Source organism: Saccoglossus kowalevskii, chromosome 22 (genome assembly GCF_978046115.1).
Source record: "Saccoglossus kowalevskii chromosome 22, keSacKowa6.1, whole genome shotgun sequence".
Classification (NCBI taxonomy): domain Eukaryota; kingdom Metazoa; phylum Hemichordata; class Enteropneusta; family Harrimaniidae; genus Saccoglossus; species Saccoglossus kowalevskii.
The window spans coordinates 29,141,595-29,164,788 of NC_140662.1; the positions used below are offsets into that span (position 1 = coordinate 29,141,595).

A 23,194-nucleotide genomic window follows, 5' to 3' on the forward strand; every position below is an offset into this window, starting at 1 on the left:
GACGAAAGCAATGATGCAAATAATGCAACGCAAAACGAAGAAACTGACAACGCTGTAGGACCTCTCGATCTGGAGTCATGTGTAGACCCGTCGTCGCCACCTGCTAAAAGGGGGAAGCAAAGTAATTTTCAGTCGTCATGGCTCAGTAAACCGGGATGGTCTGAATGGCTGGAACAACCGAAAGATGGCACGGGCATGAAGTGCAGAATATGTCTCAAATCTGGAAAGCGAAACCCATTCACTGACGCCGACGGTTGTAAAAACTACCGCACATCGACTGTTGCACGACACGCCAGCAGCGCTTTGCATTTGGAAGCTGTAAAAGCTACGATAATGCGAGCGGACATGGAAGCAGCCGTCTCTACCGTCCTTACCAAAAAGCAAGACGCCGTTATCACAGCAATGAAAACCGTATATTGGTTAGCTAAAGAGGCTATTGCTACCGATAAATATTCTTCATTATTAGAGTTATTGCGCGAGTCTGGTTGCGAACATGTTGGCAACTTGCAGGTTGGCGGTAATGCTACCTATCAGTCGTCCACGACAGCCGAAGACTTACAGCAAACAATTAGCGACGTTATAACAACTAAAGTCTCGAAACGTATTCAGAGCTGTGATATGTTCAGCATCCTTACAGACGAAAGCACTGATATATCGGTGACTGGGAGGCTGGTTATGTATATACGTATGGTAAATGAAGGATTCGATGTGGAATCTCATTTCCTCGGTAATTATCACCTCCTTGAAAAAGATGCGGCATCAATTACCGACAAACTGGTCGTCGCAGTGCAACAAAGAGAACTCGATGCTAGAAAAATGATGGGCCTGGGAAGTGACGGAGCATCGGTAATGGTAGGAAAAAATAATGGAGTTAGTGCCAAGCTAAAAGGAACAAACCCATTTTTAATAAATATTCATTGCGTCGCTCACCGACTTGCGCTATGTACCAGCCAAGCAGCCGGCGGTGTTGAATATTTAAAGCAGTACAGAGAAATTCTCACCAGTTTGTTTTATTATTTTAAGCAGTCTTCGCTCCGTTCATCACGATTTAAGGGGATAGAGAAAATTCTTGATAGCCCTGAGCTGAAGATAAAGGAGATTCACGCAGTGCGCTGGTTTGCATTTTACGATTCTTTGCAAACAGTCTACCGATCATGGAACGCACTTGTTACGTACTTCGATCAGAGTGTTCTACATAAAGATCCAAAAGGGGTTGGTTTACATAAGCAACTGACGCAATACAAGTTCGTCGCCATAACATGGTTTTTGATGGATGTCATTCCAATTGTAACTAAACTGAACTTAATATTTCAAAAGGACAGTTTAGACGTCGCGGCAATTAAACCTACCGTAGACACGACAGTCCAGCAACTGAAAGATGTACGTAGTGGATCTCTGCATGGGTATTATGAAGCCCAATTAAAAGAGCAAATCAATGAAGACGGCGAGCTTATGGGACACAAACTACAAAATCGTCAACACGTCGATTATGTTGAGAAGACCAAACGCGAATTCCTCGATAACCTTATCAAGAACATCGAAAGTCGTTTTCCAAATGATAGTACCAGTGTAGTATCGGCGTTTGATGTTCTCGCAATGCGTGACTTGTCATTCGTACCAGCTGACGAACTCTCCCACCACGGCAATGATAGAATCGAAGTACTGATTTGTCATTATGGCGAGACGAAGTACGACAGTCAAGGCAAGCCCTGCGACCCGATCATTGTCCCTGATGAGACCCGACACGAATGGTCCGTTGTGAAAAAGCTCGTCCTACAACAAGCTTATCCACGTGATAACCTATCATTGTTGTGGAAACTCATAAACAACAACCACCGTCAAACAGTGCCAAATTTGATCATCTTAGCGAAGATTGCCGTTACGCTGCCAGTTAACACGGCTATTTGCGAGAGGGGCTTCTCAGCCCAGAATAAAATCAAAACGTGTCTACGCAATAGAATTGAGGAGCGCGCATTGAATCGCCTGATGACCATTCTGATTGAAGGTCCCCCACTCAAGGATTTTGATTATGAGGAATCGCTTCGCCAGTGGAGAATCCAAAAATCGCGGCGCATATTCCTGAAAGAATAAATTTGTTTTGACCGGTTGCGTTGCCAATTCAACGTGCCCAAATTTCTAGTCGGCACGATCAAAAGATAAAATGTTGCAAACTTTTGCGTGTTTACGTTCACCTGTCAATCATTCCAACTATGTTACAGCTCTGTTTTTGTTTGAACCGTTCAGCTTGTTTCGTTCAGTTTGGCTGACTGTTTTTCTCCGCTTCAGAGCATTGATCAAATAAATAAGCACAGCAGTGGTACACAATTGATTGAGTTTCAGTATTTTCACCATGATGAGAAAATTTGCAAATAGAATAAATTAGCATATTTCTACCTAGATATTGCAGGCAAATAAAAAATCAGTGGTTCAAAAATCTCATAATATTGTGTCATCACAATTTATATTGTGTTTGCCATACTAATTTATTGAAATTATTTTTATTTGATACAATGAATATAAAATTTTTGACTAATGGTTTATTATTATCCAATTTTTTGTCAGTTAAATAATTTTATAACTTAAGTTGGTCCATGAAAATTGTTCTTAATATGACAGCAGTATAATTATTATTTGAATAGAAACATTAATATACTTACCCATGATATTCATAATTCCAACATATCCTTTTATGTTTATTGTATATTGTGTACCAAATATATTTACATTAAGTCACTCTGACTGATAAGGGTGAAAATATTTTATTGACCATGCACAAATTCAATTACTGTTTAGCCATGATGCAGCACAGGAACTGTAGTTATTAGTAACTAATAACTAATAATAATCTTCAGTGCATTTCAGATAGGTTTACTGTATTTGCATATTACAACGTCATTTGGTACAATATAGTATTGTCTTGAATCCACTCTCAGTTTTAGATAGACATGTACAATTATGTTAATAATACTTTACCGTTATACTCCCAACTTTAATAAAAAAATACAATACCCGTAACCTGTGTTAATAGCAAAATCTGTTTTGTCATCAATTTCCATTCCCCCCTTGACAAAGTGAAGTCCCCCTCAATTTTTACACCAAAGGGGGACAATCCCCCCTCATGGCTTCATCCTAGATGAAACACTGACATTTAGCACAATTTGTTGCAAGTGGCGCCTATTCAAGGGTCACAGGGTCAAACAAGTATGATTTTTTTTTATTTGCACCTTTTTGGTTTGTGGAATGTGGGGCATCAAGAATATATAACTTCTGGTTGAGTGTTAATTGGAACAGGAATTTTTTTAGAAGGATTGTCAACAAAATGGAACAAGACATATACTGATGAAGAACCAGGTGATTTATTCATGTAAATGTAAACTTTATATACAAAATAAACAAGCAGTGATCAACACATTTTTTTGTACTTGACATGAAAATTTATTATTACAGTTTTCAATACAACTGTCAGGTTAGTGATTTAAAAAAAAAAGTATATTATCAAAATTTTATGAAAAATTAAAACAAAATAGTGTGCATGATATCACGGTAAAATAATTAAGAAAAATTCCCGGAGTTCAAACATCGTCCACATTAGGCGGTGGAGTGCCTGGATTATCTTCTGTAGGATGTTTGGCAAAATAATTTGTAATAGAATTCATTGTCGAGTGGCGTTGTGCATCACGATGTGAGAAAGAGTGATTCATCAACTATATTGGTCCTATATTTATACCGTAAAAACAAAAGTGTTTATCACAGGTACGTGCCAGACTCGAGAAACGATGTCAGGAAACCACCCCGGCAGCGGTTATCAGTGTCAGACTTGGTAAACGAGTATCCGGTGGCCAGCTTTCGGGACTGTATGCCTAGCACGAGGCGAGAGATAATTCATACTCAATTATTTGAAAGTAACTGGCCTCATCGTTCAGTCGAGAGTTACGATTAATCCGGGATAAATGTATTTTAAACAATCTTGTTTTTAATTGTACAACCGAGATTTGTTTTGCCAACTGTACCAAAAGTTGTGCTCAAACACTCCGCAATATGTTGCAATAGAAGTGCGTGAAAGCGGCGTTTTGATTGGATGTTAATGTGACCTCCTGTCAAACGATGCACAAACTAACACATTAAGACGGTCCTTTCTCACGCGATGAATTCGTGAGACTGAGAGGTAAAAAAAAGCAAAAATATATAGTGGTCTGTAATCGTTTTTTTAGAATTAGAACTATCTGTTTTCCACATTTAATGTCAACAACATTACATTTAGAAAGAATTTACAGCATGCGCATAATATTTACATACACCTAACTTCCGCACCCGGTAGGTAATTACCGAGGGACTTAGCAACATCCCCAGACACTTTCCTAGACACTCCAGTGACCGCTGCAGACGCAATAAAATTACATACTCGCTCACGCGACAGTTAATCAAAACACCGGACGCGGTATGCCTTTGATGCTTTATAGGTACAAAAATCATTGCTGTGTAACACTTGGAAGAAATATTATACGAACATAAAACTGGGAATGAATATTAACAAGAAATGATAAATATAAATTCCTTTGATTGGTAGTTTATTGAAATGGCATTGTTTTGTCTCGTGCGTTTTTCTTTTGCCTCCAGACGCCATAAGCTCCTTTGGTGTACTGAGTTCACTAAATTTTCTTGTTTTAATTAGCCATGACGTCGTTTAGTTAGAAGCTATCAGACTTTTAGATAAGACGCTTTGCATCATACCAACTATGGCAGTACATGTACATCGGAGATCGAACGAAATACGGTACCGGTATATGACTGTGCCCATGTGATCATCGCTCAACCAAAATTGTGAAGTTGTTTTTCGTTTGCATGGATTGGTAATTCACACTTGATGTACTAGGTCTGAAACAAAGAAAGTGCCTTTCTAACAGGAAGTCAAGCTGTCTGGATTTGACCGGGAAATTTAACACATGTTCTTAGCTTAGTGCACTTTACAACTTCGATACATTGTGTACAATTTCAGGTTTGGGTGACGCCTAAATTAGAATTCTTTTGTTAGGTTTGACCTTTGGGGGACGCCTAAATTAGAGGGACGCCTAAATTAGAGTACATACGGTAGTTAGAAACCATATTATTTACTTCTATTGTGGAAGAAGTATGTACAATAAATTACTGACTGATCAAGGTTTAACCTGTCTTTTTTTTTTTACTTATTTTTGCAGAAAGTGTATGAGGTTGACCCAATTCATTTTTACAGATTTGGCATTAATTACAAGTAAACAAAACAAAAAGTAGTTTCACTGGATCGTATTCTAAGCTTAATAATAAAGTACATGTATCCTTCAGTACCGAATAAATAAATTTAAAATACAGTAAATGACACTGGAGTAAAGAAACAACACTACTTTGTTTTATCAAAACATCTTATATTTTTGCCACTATGGTAATGCTCTTTTTAAACAAGCATGACTGATTCTAATTCATGCTACAGGGAACTATTTTTAGCCTCAAAAACCACAAACTTTTTGATCATCATTTGGCTTTGCTGTAACATATTTTGGTGCTTTTCAAAAACAAACATGATTTTTCTGACATTTTCCGTGTTGACCCCCCCCCCAAATATTTTTATCCCTTAAGTTTAAGAAGGTCAACATTGAAGTGCCCTTTAAACTAGCACTCAAATGATATTATGACTTTGTTATTGCTATGTCTAGACAAGCGCATTCGCAAGATGTCATAAACATTTGAAAATTAATTGTTTTTATCATGCATGAAAAGTCATAAATCATGTTTTTATTTTTTGTTTTCTTTTTTAGATTGTAGTTTTTTTTTTTTTAATTTCTTTCTGTAAGACCCTTTTTATCCTTTCCTAAGGATTTTATGCGTCTAATAAAAATATATCATGTACGTTCACAACTAAAGTTTATTTTGAAATTCATAACAATGACACAATATTAAGACTTGCTAGCTAAACACTCCTGATTTGTGGACTGCCCATCACTCCTGATTCAGAAAGATTCATTTTGACCTTGAGTAATTCAGATTTGCGGCGAATACAAAAGCACCACCCTCCACACACACACACACACTCACATACAAGTATACACAATATAGATATTCACACTATCAAATACGCAGGCAAGTTTTAATAAATGAGAAACACATTAGACGACATTTAACTATAACAGCTTCAATTTCATACAGGGATACTCACACAGTCAAATACAAAAACTCACCTCCCCTGCTTCCACAGCTTTCTCTTCTTCCTGTTCTACTTTATCTGTTAGATCATCCAGAACCTCTCTGACTAGAATCACTTCATCTTTGATGCTTGGTTCCAGCACTTCTGGTTCATCTACAATGATGGAGCACCAGACACGATGTCCAAACTCCTTGTCTTTATGACACATACGCCAATGACTCTGATAATGTCCTGGGGTAGTGGGTGCTTCAAACTCAACACTAACAGAACCTTCATTGCCTGGTGCTACTGGTGGCACATTCATCTCAGGACTACATAATATATCAATGCTACCCCACAACAGCTTCAACTGTAATTGATACACAACATTTATTTTCTAATATTTATATCAAGCCACTATGAGCTGCAAATTTTTCAAGATTTTTTTATTCATTTTTTATAATCTGTATGCTAATGAGCCAAAACAAATTTTATGGTAATGAGTAAACACAGGATAAAACATTCTGATATGTTATGCACACTTGAACAGTGCCTAATATCACAAGAACTATTTTTTTTTGAGTAATATTTCATTCTTGTTATTCTCATACTATTAACATGTATTTACTGGTACCACAAAGGTCATTTTGGCTTTGTATTACATGGTTTGAAAGAACATGGACTTCATGGCTTACAAATTTTTAATTCAAACATATGGTTGCCTTGAACTCAAAAGGGTAGACTAGCAGATGGTACTTCAGTGTGTGCAGGTCTTTGGATTGAACATTTGAAATTACTTTACACAGGTGAATACTGCAACCTTATTTTACGTAAACTATTTAATTATTCAATTTTCTCAGAGATAGATATTAAACAAGTCCCTGTTGGAATTGGGGGAAATGTTATTCATGTCAAAAATAAAGTAATATGGACCAACAGCATAGTTAATAATTTAGAGTTAATAGTTGGCTTGTCTAGTATCAACAGAAATTAGATGTGGTAAATGGCTCCTCCAAAATGGTCAGAAATTAATATGCCACCTTCATGCATTTTTTGTATCAAAACTGAATTTCATTTGTCCAGGCTCATTCAGAGAGATATAGTACCTGAGCCATTACACGGCAGCTTGGGTTTAAAAAAAACAAACATAGGACCGAGAAATCGCCCAGGGGTATTAACAATGACTACTCATGACAGATAATTTTGAAAATTGTTTGAATTTACTAGCTTGGAACAGCTGGCTTGTTGTGTGAACCATTCTTACATATGTGCACAGTTCTGACGAGTGTTTTACCCCTTTGAACGCCATCATTTTTTCAGTCAACATTTTTTAAACATTTTACTGGTAATATTTTTGGCAATTTTTGACCGAATGGACATAATTCCCTAATGACTACAAGTCCTAATAAAAATCAAAGAAAGCTTAGAAAGAACTCCCATGTGCTGAGAGTATTGGAGACACATTAAATATAATTCGAAATTACTTAGCTGAAAACTAATTATGCAAATCAGAAAATTAATATGACCAGATTTGAGTGTAAAACTAATGAGGTCTGCGCAATGTAACAGAAAATCTATGTCTCCAAGTTTAATTGAAATGTGATTAGAACCAAAAAATTATGAATTATTATGCTTATTAGGGAATTAATATGAACAGATTTTTACCCCAAACTAATTAGGTTTGTACATTGTCCTAGAGCATCTTTGTACTAAGTTTCATTGAAATGGAATAATTAGCACCGCGAAAACTCCAAAATTTCGACCCCTCTAAAAATTTGACCGCCTATTTATTTGCCGGGTTTCGGTGTTTTATTTACCTCCAAATTTTCGACTCCACTAAAAATTGCCGACTCATTCTTATTCGAAAATTGCGACCAGTTTTAGTTTTCCCCCAAACGAAAAAAAAAACCGATGTGAGCGTTCAAACGGGACCTTCCTCAAAGGCATGAATCCGGGTTTCTGATTGACTGAGAGATTTTTATTTTATTGGTAACGAAAATATATTCTAAATAAACGAAGTTTCAAATAAAAACGAACACAAAAATCTCGGCATGCTGCGTTTCTGAATTGTTGATTATTACTGTACTCAGTAGTGATTATAATAATGTACACAAAATAAATTTGTTGAATGGTTATGAAATACAAATAAAAGTCAACTTAGTTTCATCGTAAGCGAATGATTCCGGTCTCGTATAAACGTTTGATGCTGTAGGATATCCGCCATGTTCTCTTAGGTCAAATAGGTCAAATCGCTAATTAACCAATCAAAAAGCTGGATGATGCGAAAACGGCATGATTTTTTTTAAATAAAAAAATTAGTTGTTTTTAAAAAATAAACTGGTCATCTGAAGAATAATTTAACATTGTTCACAGTGATAACAGCTCATTCTCGAAAGGAAGCTTACCCGCTCACGCTAGTCACGATAAAAATCATACACGTGTACTCTTGAATAGACAGACGTCAATGACTACGGTAAAACTTAGACTCTATTTTAGCCGGCAGGATTGATTGAAATGTCCGAAAAATGACGCCAAAATACACCTTAAAAGTCCCATTTTATTTTCTTAAATCCCATTATATTTTTTAATCCAAGGGCGAATTTACGGCAGAATTTGGTCCCTCAAATCACCGGTACGGTGCTCAAATAAGGGACACGTGAGCTTTGATTCTAACCGGATACATTGCACTGGGTCGGGGAGATCGTTTGCTAAACTTCCATGTATCTTTTGTCCAATGGGTACCTGTACTTCGAACATTCGCAAGTTTTCCTAGGTAGTGCGAGACAGCTTTGTCTTTTGACCTATTAGTTTTGTGCTGACCTCTTCTCCACGTCTTGATGTTTTGTTTTGCTTGTCATAATACTCACTGATTGATGACTTTGTTTAGATTTTGAGTTACAACTCGGCCACGACCTTTGCTTTTACCGTGAAACATGAGGAAGTTTACGTCAATTGACGGACATTGCATTTTTTAAAAACTAATGAAGCACACTGTCTATCATCCCCATTTTTTTTTGCTGATTTCTATTCTGAAAAATTCGACCGTCCGAAAATGCACCAAATTTTGACTCTAAAAACACGTCACATTTCTAACACAAATTATTTAAAACCAGTCGAAATTTTGGAGTTTTTACGGTACTTTAGATATCAGTGTGAAAGATTAAAATTGGTTAATTATGCAAATTAGGTAATTAATATGTACAGATTTTAACCCACAATTATTCAGGTCTGTCTATTGTCCTACAGCATCCATGTACATTCATTGATATGTGATGTATAGTACCTGAGATATCAGTGTGAAAGTTGGTTAATTATGCAAATTAGGTGATTAATATGCACAAATATTTACCGGAAACTAATTGGGTCTGCATAATTCTAGATTCATTGAAATATGATGATTAGTACTTTAGATATCAGTAGAAAAGCTGAAAATTAATTATGCAAATTAGGTAATTAATATGCACAATTATTTACCCTAAAACTAATCAGGTCTCTGCATAGTCCTAAAGGATCTATGTACCAAGTTTCATTGAAATGCGATGATTAGTACTTGAGATACCCGTGGAAAAGCTGAAAATTAACTAATTATGCAAATTAGGTGATTAATATGCACAAATATTTATCGAAAACAATCAATCTCTGCATAGTCCTTGAGTATGTAAGTACCAAGTTTCATTGAAATGTAATGCTAACTACTTATATCAAATGCTGAAAATTAATTAATTATGCAAATTAGGTAATTAATATGTACTGATATTACCATAAAAACTATCAGGTCTGTGCAGTGTCGTATGACATCTATGTACCAAGTTTCATTGAAATGTGATGATTAGTACTTGAGATATCAGTGGAAAAACCGAAAATTGACTAATCATTATGCAAATTAGGTAATTAGTATCCACGGATTATTACCAAAAACTAATCAAAACCTAGCATTAGTTCAGAGCATCTATGTACCATGTTTCATCAAAATCCAATGAGTGGTTGTTTAGATATCAGTGGAACAGTCATGGAACCACTAAAAAATAGCTAATTATCATGCAAATTAGGTAATTAATATGCACGGATTTTTACCAAAAATTAATCAAATCTGCGCATATGTTCATAGCATCTATGTACCAAGTTTCATCAAAATCCAATGAGTGGTTCTTTAGATATCAGTGGAACAGTCATAGAACAGCTAAAAATTAGCTAATTATCATGCAAATTAGGTAATTAACGAGCATGGATTTTTACCAAAACCTAATCAAATCTGCGCATTGGCCCAGAGCATCTATGCACCAAGTTTCATCAAAAACCGATGTATGGTTCTTGAGATAGCAGTGGAACAGTCGGACACACATACACACATACACACACACATACACACATACACACATACACACATACACACATACAGACACACTAACTGCAAAGACTCCCATTTTGTGCTTCGCACATGGGAGTCAAAAATTTGGAAATAATTATGCAAGATTCAGGTAACACTTTGAAGGAATACACTAAAACTTACCCGTGTATCAGAGTCCCATGGTTGCGTCCCCCGATTACTCATAACCCAATGTTTGACAAACTTAGTACCTGGCTGTACATGGGTGTCATCTGGTATATTACCATCTCTTACAAACACAGCATCCATTTTACTACAAACAAATGGATACAAATAATTGTCAATAAGTGCATCTCATTAATCAGACTAGAGTTGTTGTGTATATTTACATCCATACTATAGAATATACAAACTGTCTCAAAGCTGGTTTACAGGAGTCAGATACACCTGATAGTGAGGAAGGAAAGCGATTTAAAGCAGAAGCCTACTAAAAAAAAAACAACAACAGAATTTATTCATTTTCCAATAAATTGTACTTCCAGGCAATATAAGATTATTGACCTAATTTTCTTTGAGCCTAATTTTCAAGAAAACAAGTCATTGAAAATGAAACACAGTCCCTGTTAAATTAGGCGAGGGTTCTCCGAACCCGCCTATTCACATAGTTCATACCCACCATAGACTCCGGTCAGTCAAAATGACTATTTTGAACTGTAGGCATTAATCAGCGATTCTGCCGGTGACGGAGAGATAGAATCTAGGTCAGGGGAAGCCCCATGACCTCAAGATTCTTTTACCCCTTACGTCATGAACCCACGTGACAACTGACAAAGCATGTCCAAAATATAACATTTTCAAAAAACAAGATGGCTGCCAGTCGGCCATTTTAAATCGAATCGCTAAACCACTGCATGTGCACATGTCCTACATAAGGTACTAGGCACATGTAAAGAATGAACGGAATCGGTCCACAGGATTCTGAAATATGACTCTGGACAGACTGACACATGGACGGACAGACGGACACACGGACGGATAGACTCAGGAACTCACGGACGGTTGGGGACATATATCCTAACATGTATGATCTATGTACTAAATTTGAGTGAAAACTGACAAAGCATGTCCAAAATACGACATTTTCAAAAAACAAGATGGCTGCCAGTCGGTCATTTTGAATCGAATCACTAAACCACTGCATGTGCATATGTCCCACATAAAGTACTAGGCACATGCAAAGAATGAACGGAATCGGTCCAAGGGATTCTGAGATACGACTCCGGACGGACGCACAGACGGAGACCGAATTATAAGTCCCGGTTTTCAGACTTTGTCCAAACGGGGACTAATAATGGTTGCATTTTAGTGGACAGTGGCCATTTTAACAGTATTACAATTCTTCAATCATAGGTTCCTATGGCACAGACATTATGCCATATCTCAAATTGTAGTCTGGTGACAACAAAATTATATATTGTGAATGATGGGATACTTTTTGTTGTCAAAAATCTGGGTTTTAAAAAGTGTCAAAAAATGCAATTTTGTTTTTAACATTGTGTCCTATGGGATTGTTCTAAAAAAAAAAGATTTTTTGAAAATATTAGGACAAGTTTCTCAAAATACGTCACAGTAACACACAAATTTCATTTTCTTCATATTTTCACTCTGAAGCATTCTCTGTTTCCCGTCACCTTTTCTATTTGCTTCATACAGTGACAATTATTCTGTTTGCCATCACCTTCCTATTTTCCTTATATTTCCACTATGTATCATTCTTTCTTTCCCATCACCTATCCTGTCCTGTCAAGGGATGTACTCATTTCACTTCAAGTTTTGTGTTTGTCTGGCTCCTTGATTCTTGTACCAGATTCCTTTTTGTATCGCTTCAAGCTTCTAAATTTCTAAGGTTATCGACTTGAGTCAGAGCATATATACATATATATTGGTTTGACTGTTGAGTAGCCAACCAGGGACAATAATGTAATTAGCTTTTGTATTGACTCAGGTTATCACCCCCAGCATCTACTGTATATTCCATAATGCAACTTACTCCAAAAGTCTGGTATATGAAGCGCCTACAAGACCTTCTGTACTACCATCATCATCAACTTTTTCTTTTTTACTTGGCATCGAAGTATCTTTTCCTTCTAGACGCCTCTTCATCTTTTCTTCTCTTCTCTCAAACTTCTCTTTCATCTTCTCTATTTTTTTCTCTGTTTTATCTTTCATTTTATCACATCCTCTGCGGTTCATTCTCTCAGCTTTTCTTTCGGCTTTTTCAGCCATTCTTGCAGCTTTCTCAACTTTTTTCTCACACTCTTTTTCAACTTGTTGTAGTTTTCTCTGCCACCATGGTGACTTGAATCTGTATAAAAACATGAATTTAGAAGTGTGAAACTTGCATGTTTATATAAAATATTGCATACAACAATGATTCAAAATTGCTATTTGATAATCTTAGAATGTATTTTGAACCAAATGAATATTAGATAACAGAGTATGGCGGGTTACAAAGAAATCTGTCTAAACAAAACACCAAAGGCACCAAGAAACTGAGGTTTTCGATTTATGTAGCTCTTTTACATACTGTAAAACACAATGACTAGCTACATGTCATTTTGACTCAATGCATGAATTAACAGAATTGAATTAAGCTTAAGTGCAAACAATCACATTGTCAGAACATATTTAAATTAGCAACATTATAAATTAGCGAAATTATGGATTTGTAAATTAGCTAAAATAATAAAACAAACTTGTTAGTTAAAAAGACGTGTTTTACAGTACATAATGTGTGAATAAGAAGAATTGGGGGAGGTCTTTGGTATACATAGGATTTGCAATGTAAACTTATTTAAATATACTCACATAGGTAGGTCAACAGTCTCTTTGTAAATAATATCATTGAGTAATGGATGAAGTACACCATCTTTTCTACCAGCCCCTATGGCTGGTCGTCTCATCTTCAGCAACACATGGGTATCATTATGTATACCTTCAATTGCTTCACACTGCTCACACAGGTCAAAATCAGCACAGTTTCTACATTACAAACAATAAATAATATAAATACCGTATTTGCTCTATTAAAAGCACATTTCTAATAGAAGTACACAGAAACCTTATATTGCATCTATGATGCATCAGTAAAATCTAACTTATTTGGACCAGACATACCTATTTACCAAATGACATCATTTTTTCTACCATTTTGCAAATTTCTATATACTTATTTATCTGAAACACCTAATTTCTTACATTTTCCATTCAACATAGCACTTGTTCTATTTTTAGATACCGGTAGGTGCAGTTTTCCTTTTTTGGAAAAGTGATGGTATACAAAGTTTACATTATTCTGGTCAATTTGCATACAATGGATCATGTGACCAAGGTCAACACACTGACCTCAACTATTGTATTACCAAAAGTTCTTTGTAGCAAAACCAAAATAAACATGTCAAATTGTTGTTACCTGCACAGAATAACATTCCAAGTACCAGTACTTTATGTTATGTAGGCTGTACAGTGTTTGTGACACAAAAAGTTTGGCACTTAAGTTGTTTCTCAACTGGCCTACAGTAAATGTTGTCTCTCCAAATCATTGACACAATTGCCTGTAGCACATGTACTAAATTTTGCCACATAAACTACGTTCCATGTTGGGATTAGGCGAGAGGGCTGTGTGTTTTTCTCAAAGTTGCATGCCTTGGTGAATGTACCTCGTTCAGTGAGTCACGCTTCCCATCGAGTCCAAGGCACACTTTCCCTGGGTACGAGATGAACCCCCCTTTTGGTGTTAAACATCTAGAAGGTTTTGAACTTCTGTCAATTTAATCTGGGTATGGTGCACAAATACTAGTAACACTTCATCACAACTTGCATGTGTAAAATTAAGAGATTGTTTAGATGATGGCATTCTATCGAGACATTTGATAATATCAGTGAATGAGATTTATTTTCAGAGGGAGGACTGAAAGTGCGATGAAATGGTCTTGAGGCAAAAGTAATACATGTTTCAACATACCCACATTTGTAGCGTATACCGACAATTGTTTGTCCACAGTGGTCACAGATAATGCCAACATGACAGTAAAGTGCTAAAATAATGAAAAACAAATATTGTTACGTACAGAAACGTTTGAAATTTGATCATTTTAGAAATAGTAATGATGAATGAAGCTAGATAATAAATTTGTACGTAAATCACCCACCATAGGCGATTTCATGCCAAGGTAAGCCACTTACGTGCAGCTGCAGCACCCTCAGTCTTTTCTGGAGGCACATCAGTTGGTGCAACTGATGGCGTCTGTGGAGGGACATTCTGTGGCTGACCACTAGTACCATGTATTGACTCAATGACAGCACCATTTAGACCTTTCAAGACACCTTGCACTATCTGTGGTACCATCTGAGAGATAAAAACAATATTAGTCTTTGACAAATAATCCAATATTATCTTTATATCTCTATCTAGCTGGTGTGTGCATAATAAAAAGAAAATACAACACAGAATTATTATTACTATAAATTTGCCATATAAATATTTAATTTATTTTCCTTTTTTATCAGAAAAACACAAGCCAGACTCGTGACTTGCAACAGCTGTGCAGCTCTATGTGACAATGAGTCACTCAATTATTCAATGTCTTTCTTTCTCACATATGCACTTTTCAATTGACAGATATAAAAAAGCTGAAATAAACGCACAAGTTGCATAAGCACATGCAGTACAACTTTTCAGTCAACAAACCCTCCAGCAACAAAGTGAATGGAAGATTGTTTTGTTATTATCCAGAGTTATCAATAAAAATTGTGCTGCTATATTCAAACTAGCTACAACTACACCACCCAACATGGTTGCTGCTTTGTATGACACAGTTCTTACCAATCTACATATTTTTCACATTATTTGCTGCTGGAGGAGACAACTTCTAGGAAAGTTGTTTTAGGATATGAAACACACTTAAATATAATTATACTATGTACACAGGAGACATACACGTTGAATTTGCAGCACTTTACAACCAGGAAAAAGGCAGCTACAATATCAGTCTCAGAAAAACTGCCTATATTTCATATTGTCATGTCCCCTTGACAAATATTTTCACATAAAGACAATTAATCACGGTTTAGTTCTAGGGTTGGAACTTGAAATTTGATCAGTTAGGAAGACTAGCCTTGCATATGCAATCAGTTAGGGAGACTAGCTTTGCATGTGCAATCAGTTAGGGAGACTAGCTTTTCATGTGCAATCAGTTAGAAAGACTAGCCTTGCATGTGCAATCAGTTAGGGAGACTAGCTTTGCATGTGCAATCAGTTAGGGAGACTAGCTTTGCATGTGCAATCAGTTAGGGAGACTAGCCTTGAATGTGCAATCAGTTAGGGAGACTAGCCTTGAATGTGCAATCAGTTAGGGAGACTAGCCTTGCATGTGCAATCAGTTAGGAAGACTAGCCTTGCATGTGCAATCAGTTAGGGAGACTAGCTTTGCATGTGCAATCAGTTAGGGAGACTAGCTTTGCATGTGCAATCAGTTAGGGAGACTAGCTTTGCATGTGCAATAAGTTAGGGAGACTAGCCTTGAATGTGCAATCAGTTAGGGAGACTAGCCTTGAATGTGCAATCAGTTAGGAAGACTAGCCTTGCATGTACAATCAGTTAGGGAGACTAGCTTTGCATGTGCAATCAGTTAGGGAGACTAGCTTTGCATGTGCAATCAGTTAGGGAGACTAGCTTTGCATGTGCAATCAGTTAGGGAGACTAGCTTTGCATGTGCAATCAGTTAGGGGGACTAGCCTTGCATGTGCGATCAGTTAGGGAGACTAGCTTTGCATGTGCAATCAGTTAGGGGGACCAGCCTTGCATGTGCGATCAGTTAGGGAGACCAGCCTTGCATGTGCAATCAGTTAGGGAGACCAGCCTTGCATGTGCAATCAGTTAGGGAGACTAGCCTTGCATGTGCAATGAGTTAGGGGGACTAGCTTTGCATGTGCAATCAGTTAGGGAGACTAGCCTTGCATGTGCAATCAGTTAGGAAGACTGGCCTTGCATGTGCAATCAGTTAGGAAGACTGGCCTTGCATGTGCAATCAGTTAGGAAGACTGGCCTTGCATGTGCAATCAGTTAGGAAGACTAGCTTTGCATGTGCAATCAGTTAGGGAGACTAGCCTTGAATGTGCAATCAGTTAGGGAGACTAGCCTTGAATGTGCAATCAGTTAGGGAGACTAGCCTTGAATGTGCAATCAGTTAGGGAGACTAGCCTTGAATGTGCAATCAGTTAGGGAGACTAGCCTTGAATGTGCAATCAGTTAGGGAGACTAGCCTTGCATGTGCAATCAGTTAGGAGGACTAGCCTTGCATGTGCAATCAGTTAGGGAGACTAGCTTTGCATGTGCAATCAGTTAGGGAGACTAGCTTTGCATGTGCAATCAGTTAGGGAGACTAGCTTTGCATGTGCAATCAGTTAGGGAGACTGGCCTTGCATGTGCAATCAGTTAGGGAGACTAGCCTTGCATGTGCAATCAGTTAGGGAGACTAGCCTTGCATGTGCAATCAGTTAGGGAGACTAGCCTTGCATATGCATTCAGTTTGGGAGACTAGCCTTGCATGTGCAATCAGTTAGGGAGACTGGCCTTGCATGTGCAATCAGTTAGGGAGACTGGCCTTGCATGTGCAACCAGTTAGGGAGACTAGCCTTGCAAGTGCAATCAGTTAGGGAGACTAGCCTTGCATGTGCAACCAGTTAGGTAGACTAGCCTTGCATGTGCAACCAGTTAGGGAGACTAGCCTTGCATGTGCAATCAGTTAGGAAGACTGGCCTTGCATGTGCAATCAGTTAGGAAGACTGGCCTTGCATGTGCAATCAGTTAGGAAGACTGGCCTTGCATGTGCAATCAGTTAGGAAGACTAGCTTTGCATGTGCAATCAGTTAGGGAGACTAGCCTTGAATGTGCAATCAGTTAAGGAGACTAGCCTTGAATGTGCAATCAGTTAGGGAGACTAGCCTTGAATGTGCAATCAGTTAGGGAGACTAGCCTTGAATGTGCAATCAGTTAGGGAGACTAGCCTTGCATGTGCAATCAGTTAGGAGGACTAGCCTTGCATGTGCAATCAGTTAGGGAGACTAGCTTTGCATGTGCAATCAGTTAGGGAGACTAGCTTTGCATGTGCAATCAGTTAGGGAGACTAGCTTTGCATGTGCAATCAGTTAGGGAGACTGGCCTTGCATGTGCAATCAGTTAGGGAGACTAGCCTTGCATGTGCAATCAGTTAGGGAGACTAGCCTTGCATGTGCAATCAGTTAGGGAGACTAGCCTTGCATATGCATTCAGTTTGGGAGACTAGCCTTGCATGTGCAATCAGTTAGGGAGACTGGCCTTGCATGTGCAACCAGTTAGGGAGACTAGCCTTGCAAGTGCAATCAGTTAGGGAGACTAGCCTTGCATGTGCAACCAGTTAGGTAGACTAGCCTTGCATGTGCAACCAGTTAGGGAGACTAGCCTTGCATGTGCAATCAGTTAGGGAGACTAGCCTTGCAAGTGCAATCAGTTAGGGAGACTAGCCTTGCATGTGCAATAAGTTAGGGAGACTAGCCTTGCATATGCATTTAGTTTGGGACACTAGACATTGCATGTGCCATCAGTTAGGGAGACTAGCCTTGCATGTGCAATCAGTTAGGGAGACTAGCCTTGCATGTGCAATCAGTTTGAGAGACTAGCTTTGCATGTGCAATCAGTTAGGGGGACTAGCCTTGCATGTGCAATCAGTTAGGGAGACTAGCTTTGCATGTGCAATCAGTTAGGGGGACTAGCCTTGCATGTGCGATCAGTTAGGGAGACTAGCTTTGCATGTGCAATCAGTTAGGGAGACCAGCCTTGCATGTGCAATCAGTTAGGGAGACCAGCCTTGCATGTGCAATCAGTTAGGGAGACTAGCCTTGCATGTGCAATGAGTTAGGGGGACTAGCCTTGCATGTGCAATCAATTAGGGAGACTAGCATTGCATGTGCAATCAGTTAGGGAGACTAGCTTTGCATGTGCAATTAGTTTGGAAGACAAGTTGCACTTAAACCATAAATTCAAGGGAATATCCTTGCATACACAAACAGGAAAATAGCTTTACATAAACTGTAAGTTAGGGAGACTCATGTCACATAAACTATAAGTTAGGAAGAGTAGTCTTTTTATATAGAGACATGTACAATCAGTTAGGAAGACTAAAGTTATTATTTTAATTTAGACATCTCCATAATTTAGCCATCAGACATGAGCAAAAGGTCTTGATTTAATTCTAAAACAGGCGTTATGAACAGTTGAAAAACAAATTGTCAGAATTTCCATGTATAAGAAAACAATCACAGTAGTGTAATCTGGTCACACTATTTCACAGGTGATATCTTATATTTTTCAAGGTGTCACAAATTATTTGTCAATTATTAGTCGTGAATATAATTACTTACAAAAAATCAATTTGTTGATTTGTTATGAAATGAAAGTAAAATTCAACACAGTTTCATTGAAAGCGAATGTCTTCGGCTGCACACAAACACATGATATAAAATTATGTCCACAATGTTTTTTTTCATGCATGAGTTGACCTGAAACTACATCCTATAACCTGATGGGGTCAAGCTGGATTGTGCCAGCCAAACATATTCAGAAATTTCCAATCAGTTAAGGGGACTAACCACAGATAAACAGTTGGAGAGACTCCCTTTACATATTCAGGAATTTCCAATCAGTTAAGGGGACTAACCACAGATAAACAGTTAGAGAGACTCCCTTTACATATTCAGGAATTTCCAATCAGTTAAGGGGACTAACCACAGATAAACAGTGAGAGAGACTCCCTTTACATATTCAGGAAATTCCAATCAGTTAAGGGGACTAACCACAGATAAACAGTGAGAGAGACTCCCTTTACATATTCAGGAAATTCCAATCAGTTAAGGGGACTAGCCACAGATAAACAGTGAGAGAGACTCCCTTTACATATTCAGGAATTTCCAATCAGTTAAGGGGACTAACCACAGATAAACAGTGAGAGAGACTCCCTTTACATATTCAGGAAATTCCAATCAGTTAAGGGGACTAACCACAGATAAACAGTTGGAGAGACTCCCTTTACATATTCAGGAATTTCCAATCAGTTAAGGGGACTAACCACAGATAAACAGTTGGAGAGACTCCCTTTACATATTCAGGAATTTCCAATCAGTTAAGGGGACTAGCCACAGATAAACAGTTAAAGAGACTCCCTTTACATATTCAGGAATTTCCAATCAGTTAAGGGGACTAGCCACAGATAAACAGTTGGAGAGACTCCCTTTACATATTCAGGAATTTCCAATCAGTTAAGGGGACTAGCCACAGATAAACAGTTGGAGAGACTCCCTTTACATATTCAGGAATTTCCAATCAGTTAAGGGGACTAACCACAGATAAACAGTTAAAGAGACTCCCTTTACATAATATACAATAAGTTAGGAAAACTAGTCTTGCATCTAGTTACTTAGCGAGACTAATTTTAGTGATTGTGTGAATGGCTGTTACTGAGGCTGATATTTTAAAAATAAAATTGAGAAGCAACTCATTTTTTTTTCAACAGATACATGTAAGCACAAATTTGAAATAATGATAAAAAATAAAGCATCCAATTTACATTGCGGCGAAAAGTGAGTAAACATACTTGAACAGAATCATTGACATTTGCCCATCGCCACTTTGAACAAATAGATGAAACTGTCTGGATTAACTACAAAGGCAAATTACAAGAGGGAATAAATGGAATAATAGGTTAATCTATAATTATGTTAGTATATACGTTTGCTATAGCAGTAGGCATTTCACACGAACAGTGACAAATTTCATTCCATGAACAGCAAAAATCATTTCACCGAGTCACAGTGACAATCGCAAAATTTCATCACGGTGACAGCTCAAATAGCAAACTTTTCACTGAGTCACAGTGAAGATTGTGAAATTTAAAAGTAGATATGCAAAGTAGATTCAAACCTCACTTTTAAATATCGATTTTCAAATTTTATTTCATACACTCTGTGATCAATAATCCAAACTAAAGCGATTAAAGCGATTTCCAAACAAACAGACCAAATTGCACTCAGCTTGTCATCCCATCAATGTCAAACAAATAGAGATCAATTGTATACATTTAATTCCACTGTATATTTTGGAAAACATGTAAAGAAGTTTATAATGTTATGCAAATGGTTGCTTCACAATATTAACTAATTTACATAATAAGTAGATCATTTTGGAACAATAGCCTTTATTACGGTGATGGTTATTTTTTATTATTTTTTTGTTAGTCTGAGCATGGTAAAACCACTATGCTCAAAAATGCCTAGGTAACTAGGCTCAGATAATTTAAGATAAGTTCAGATAATTATGGGTTGACTGTAAAGCATTCATACTGCTTGTTTTAAACAGATTGCTGTATTATATGATAATATCTTCTATGATGTGTACACAAGTTTTATCACAATCTCTGTAAAATGCATGTTATGTCTGAAGTGTTCAGTTTAGTACAACCAGGAGAATGAAGCTGTATTTTTGAGAGGTTCAAAAACTGGGTAAATACTATATTTTCATCATTAGTTAATTAGTTTCTACAAATTTTACCATAGTTATATACGTTAACTTCAAGAGGAGATTCATAAAAAAACCTTTCACCACCATTGTCCACTTTGTGACCCTAGCTACAGCCACTTTTAATCAAAATGTGAAAGCAATATAAAATTTTGTCTGTTTGCTCGAAAAAAATTGAACTGTTTGAATTGTTATGGCATGATTTAGAAGATCCACATACCAACTCTTATTTTGTAACCATGTAACAAATTGACATCTAATTAAAAGACATATACATGTGTTCAAAAAGACAATTTGATTGGTCGAAACCAATTCATGACAGCAGTGATTGAAATTAATTATACCATGGTCAATTGATGAAATATGGCATGAAATATATTTTCAAAATATGTCATTTGCAATTTTTGTTTGATGTAAATGGCAACAGAGACATTTTCTCATGATGTAATGAGTAAACAGTTAAAACGTTTGCACGCTTTTTACAATGCAATGTTTGAAACGTACATGTCTCTCATACATTGTTGTACAAAATAGAGTAAAAACTTTCCAAAGTCAAACATATTTATGTTTGATTCTGATGGTGAAAGGGTTCAAGTGAAGGACATACAAGAAAAATAGCTGACTGAATACTGTTACCTTTTTTATCTCACTTTTAAACCACTTTGGAGGTGGTTCAACAACTTCTTCGGCACATTCAATACTAGTTTGCGTTTGAGCAACATGATTTCCTTCACTCTCTGGTTCCGTTGCTGGTTTAGGTTTATCAGCTCGCGATTTTCCGACCTCCTCAGCTAAAGCAGCGTAATAGTTCATCTTACGCTTATGTTTAGTTTTTCTGAGTTTATAACGAGAAACCCTGGGCACACTCTTTGGGCCTTCACTCTCCTGGTAAAAGCAATTAGAAAATGCAATTGATTTTCTAATTTTAAAATTTGGGATATTTTTATGTTACCATGTACAAATCTAGAGACTAGTCAATGTTAATGAATGTAACTGTATATATAACACACACATGACAAACTAATAAACTTCAGTAATTTTCCCAAGTCAAAGTAAATGCATCACACTAAGTTCACATATCATACTTGCTCTATTAGAAGCACATCACCTTTTGAAAATTATACATAAATAGCAATACTGCCCGTCGCCACAACAATGTGAACAAATCAGATGGTAAGTATGGTTGGTGCATGATTAAGGCTTTTATGCACCTTTATTCTAAATTTGCTATCGTAAATCTGTATTAGAAGCCGCATCTCTAATAAAAGTCACACCCATTCTTTTTGAATAATTGTGAATCAAAAATTCATCATTTCTCACAAGTGTAGTATGCTCTAATAGAAGCCGCATTCCCTCTGTTGCATTGTACTATTTTAAAAGAAGCCGCGGATTCTAATACAGATTTTACAGTACTAATTCTGTCTTAGCTCTATTTGAAGTACATCTTCAATGGAGGAACATAACAGGCTAAAGTGGACACCATAATTTGTATGTCTCTCTAATAGAGAAATATGGAAGAGTAAATATAAGGTAGCATAAAAGTACAATCTCATTCAATTACCAATTACACTATTCCAGCTAGTTGTAACAAAGTGCATTTTTGACATACATGTCATTTTTACATCACAGAGGTGCTTTGTCACTTAGTGAAAAGTGTACCTGTCTTTCTCTATTGAAATCGTATCTCCAATAGAAGTGCATGAAAACCATTAATTGCAGAGCAAAGTAATATTTGAATGATCCATACTATACCATATCCATATATACCATATCATTTAAGTATCATTCCTTTGGCCACAGACAATCCGTTATCATTCGCTAATCTGATTTCATACCAGTATACATATACAACCTGATATACAAGTGTATCCTTAATTGTACCAGCCCCAGAGAGTTTTTAAGGAGTTGGTAAAATTAGGGATAGGCAAATTACAATTTATTACATGCTTGAAGCAACAAATATCCACCATATTCTGTATAATACCGGATCATTCAATATGACTTATTTAGATTATAGACACTTATTTGAGTAAGCACAAACCTGACTCCTCCCCCCCAATACTGCTACCATACAATCCCCTGCAAAACCAATTACAGTAATCTC

The 23,194-nt window shown here is 37.0% G+C and overlaps 1 protein-coding gene across 2 annotated transcripts in view; it reads right to left on the reverse strand.

The window, feature by feature from the left end:
- Window positions 1-23,194, reverse strand: part of LOC100372432 (next to BRCA1 gene 1 protein-like) — a 39,513-nt gene that overhangs the window by 11,301 nt on the left and 5,018 nt on the right. Inside the window, exons 5-11 of one of the 2 annotated variants that reach the window (XM_002736625.4) lie at window positions 21,727-21,975; window positions 14,727-14,889; window positions 14,506-14,578; window positions 13,350-13,523; window positions 12,532-12,846; window positions 10,665-10,794; window positions 6,210-6,524 (exon numbers count right to left, since the gene is read on the reverse strand). In XM_002736625.4, coding sequence (XP_002736671.1) covers window positions 6,210-6,524; window positions 10,665-10,794; window positions 12,532-12,846; window positions 13,350-13,523; window positions 14,506-14,578; window positions 14,727-14,889; window positions 21,727-21,975 — 1,419 coding nt within the window. The remainder of the gene's footprint in view (window positions 1-6,209; window positions 6,525-10,664; window positions 10,795-12,531; window positions 12,847-13,349; window positions 13,524-14,505; window positions 14,579-14,726; window positions 14,890-21,726; window positions 21,976-23,194) is intronic. The other variant, XM_006818804.3, reaches the window with a different exon arrangement.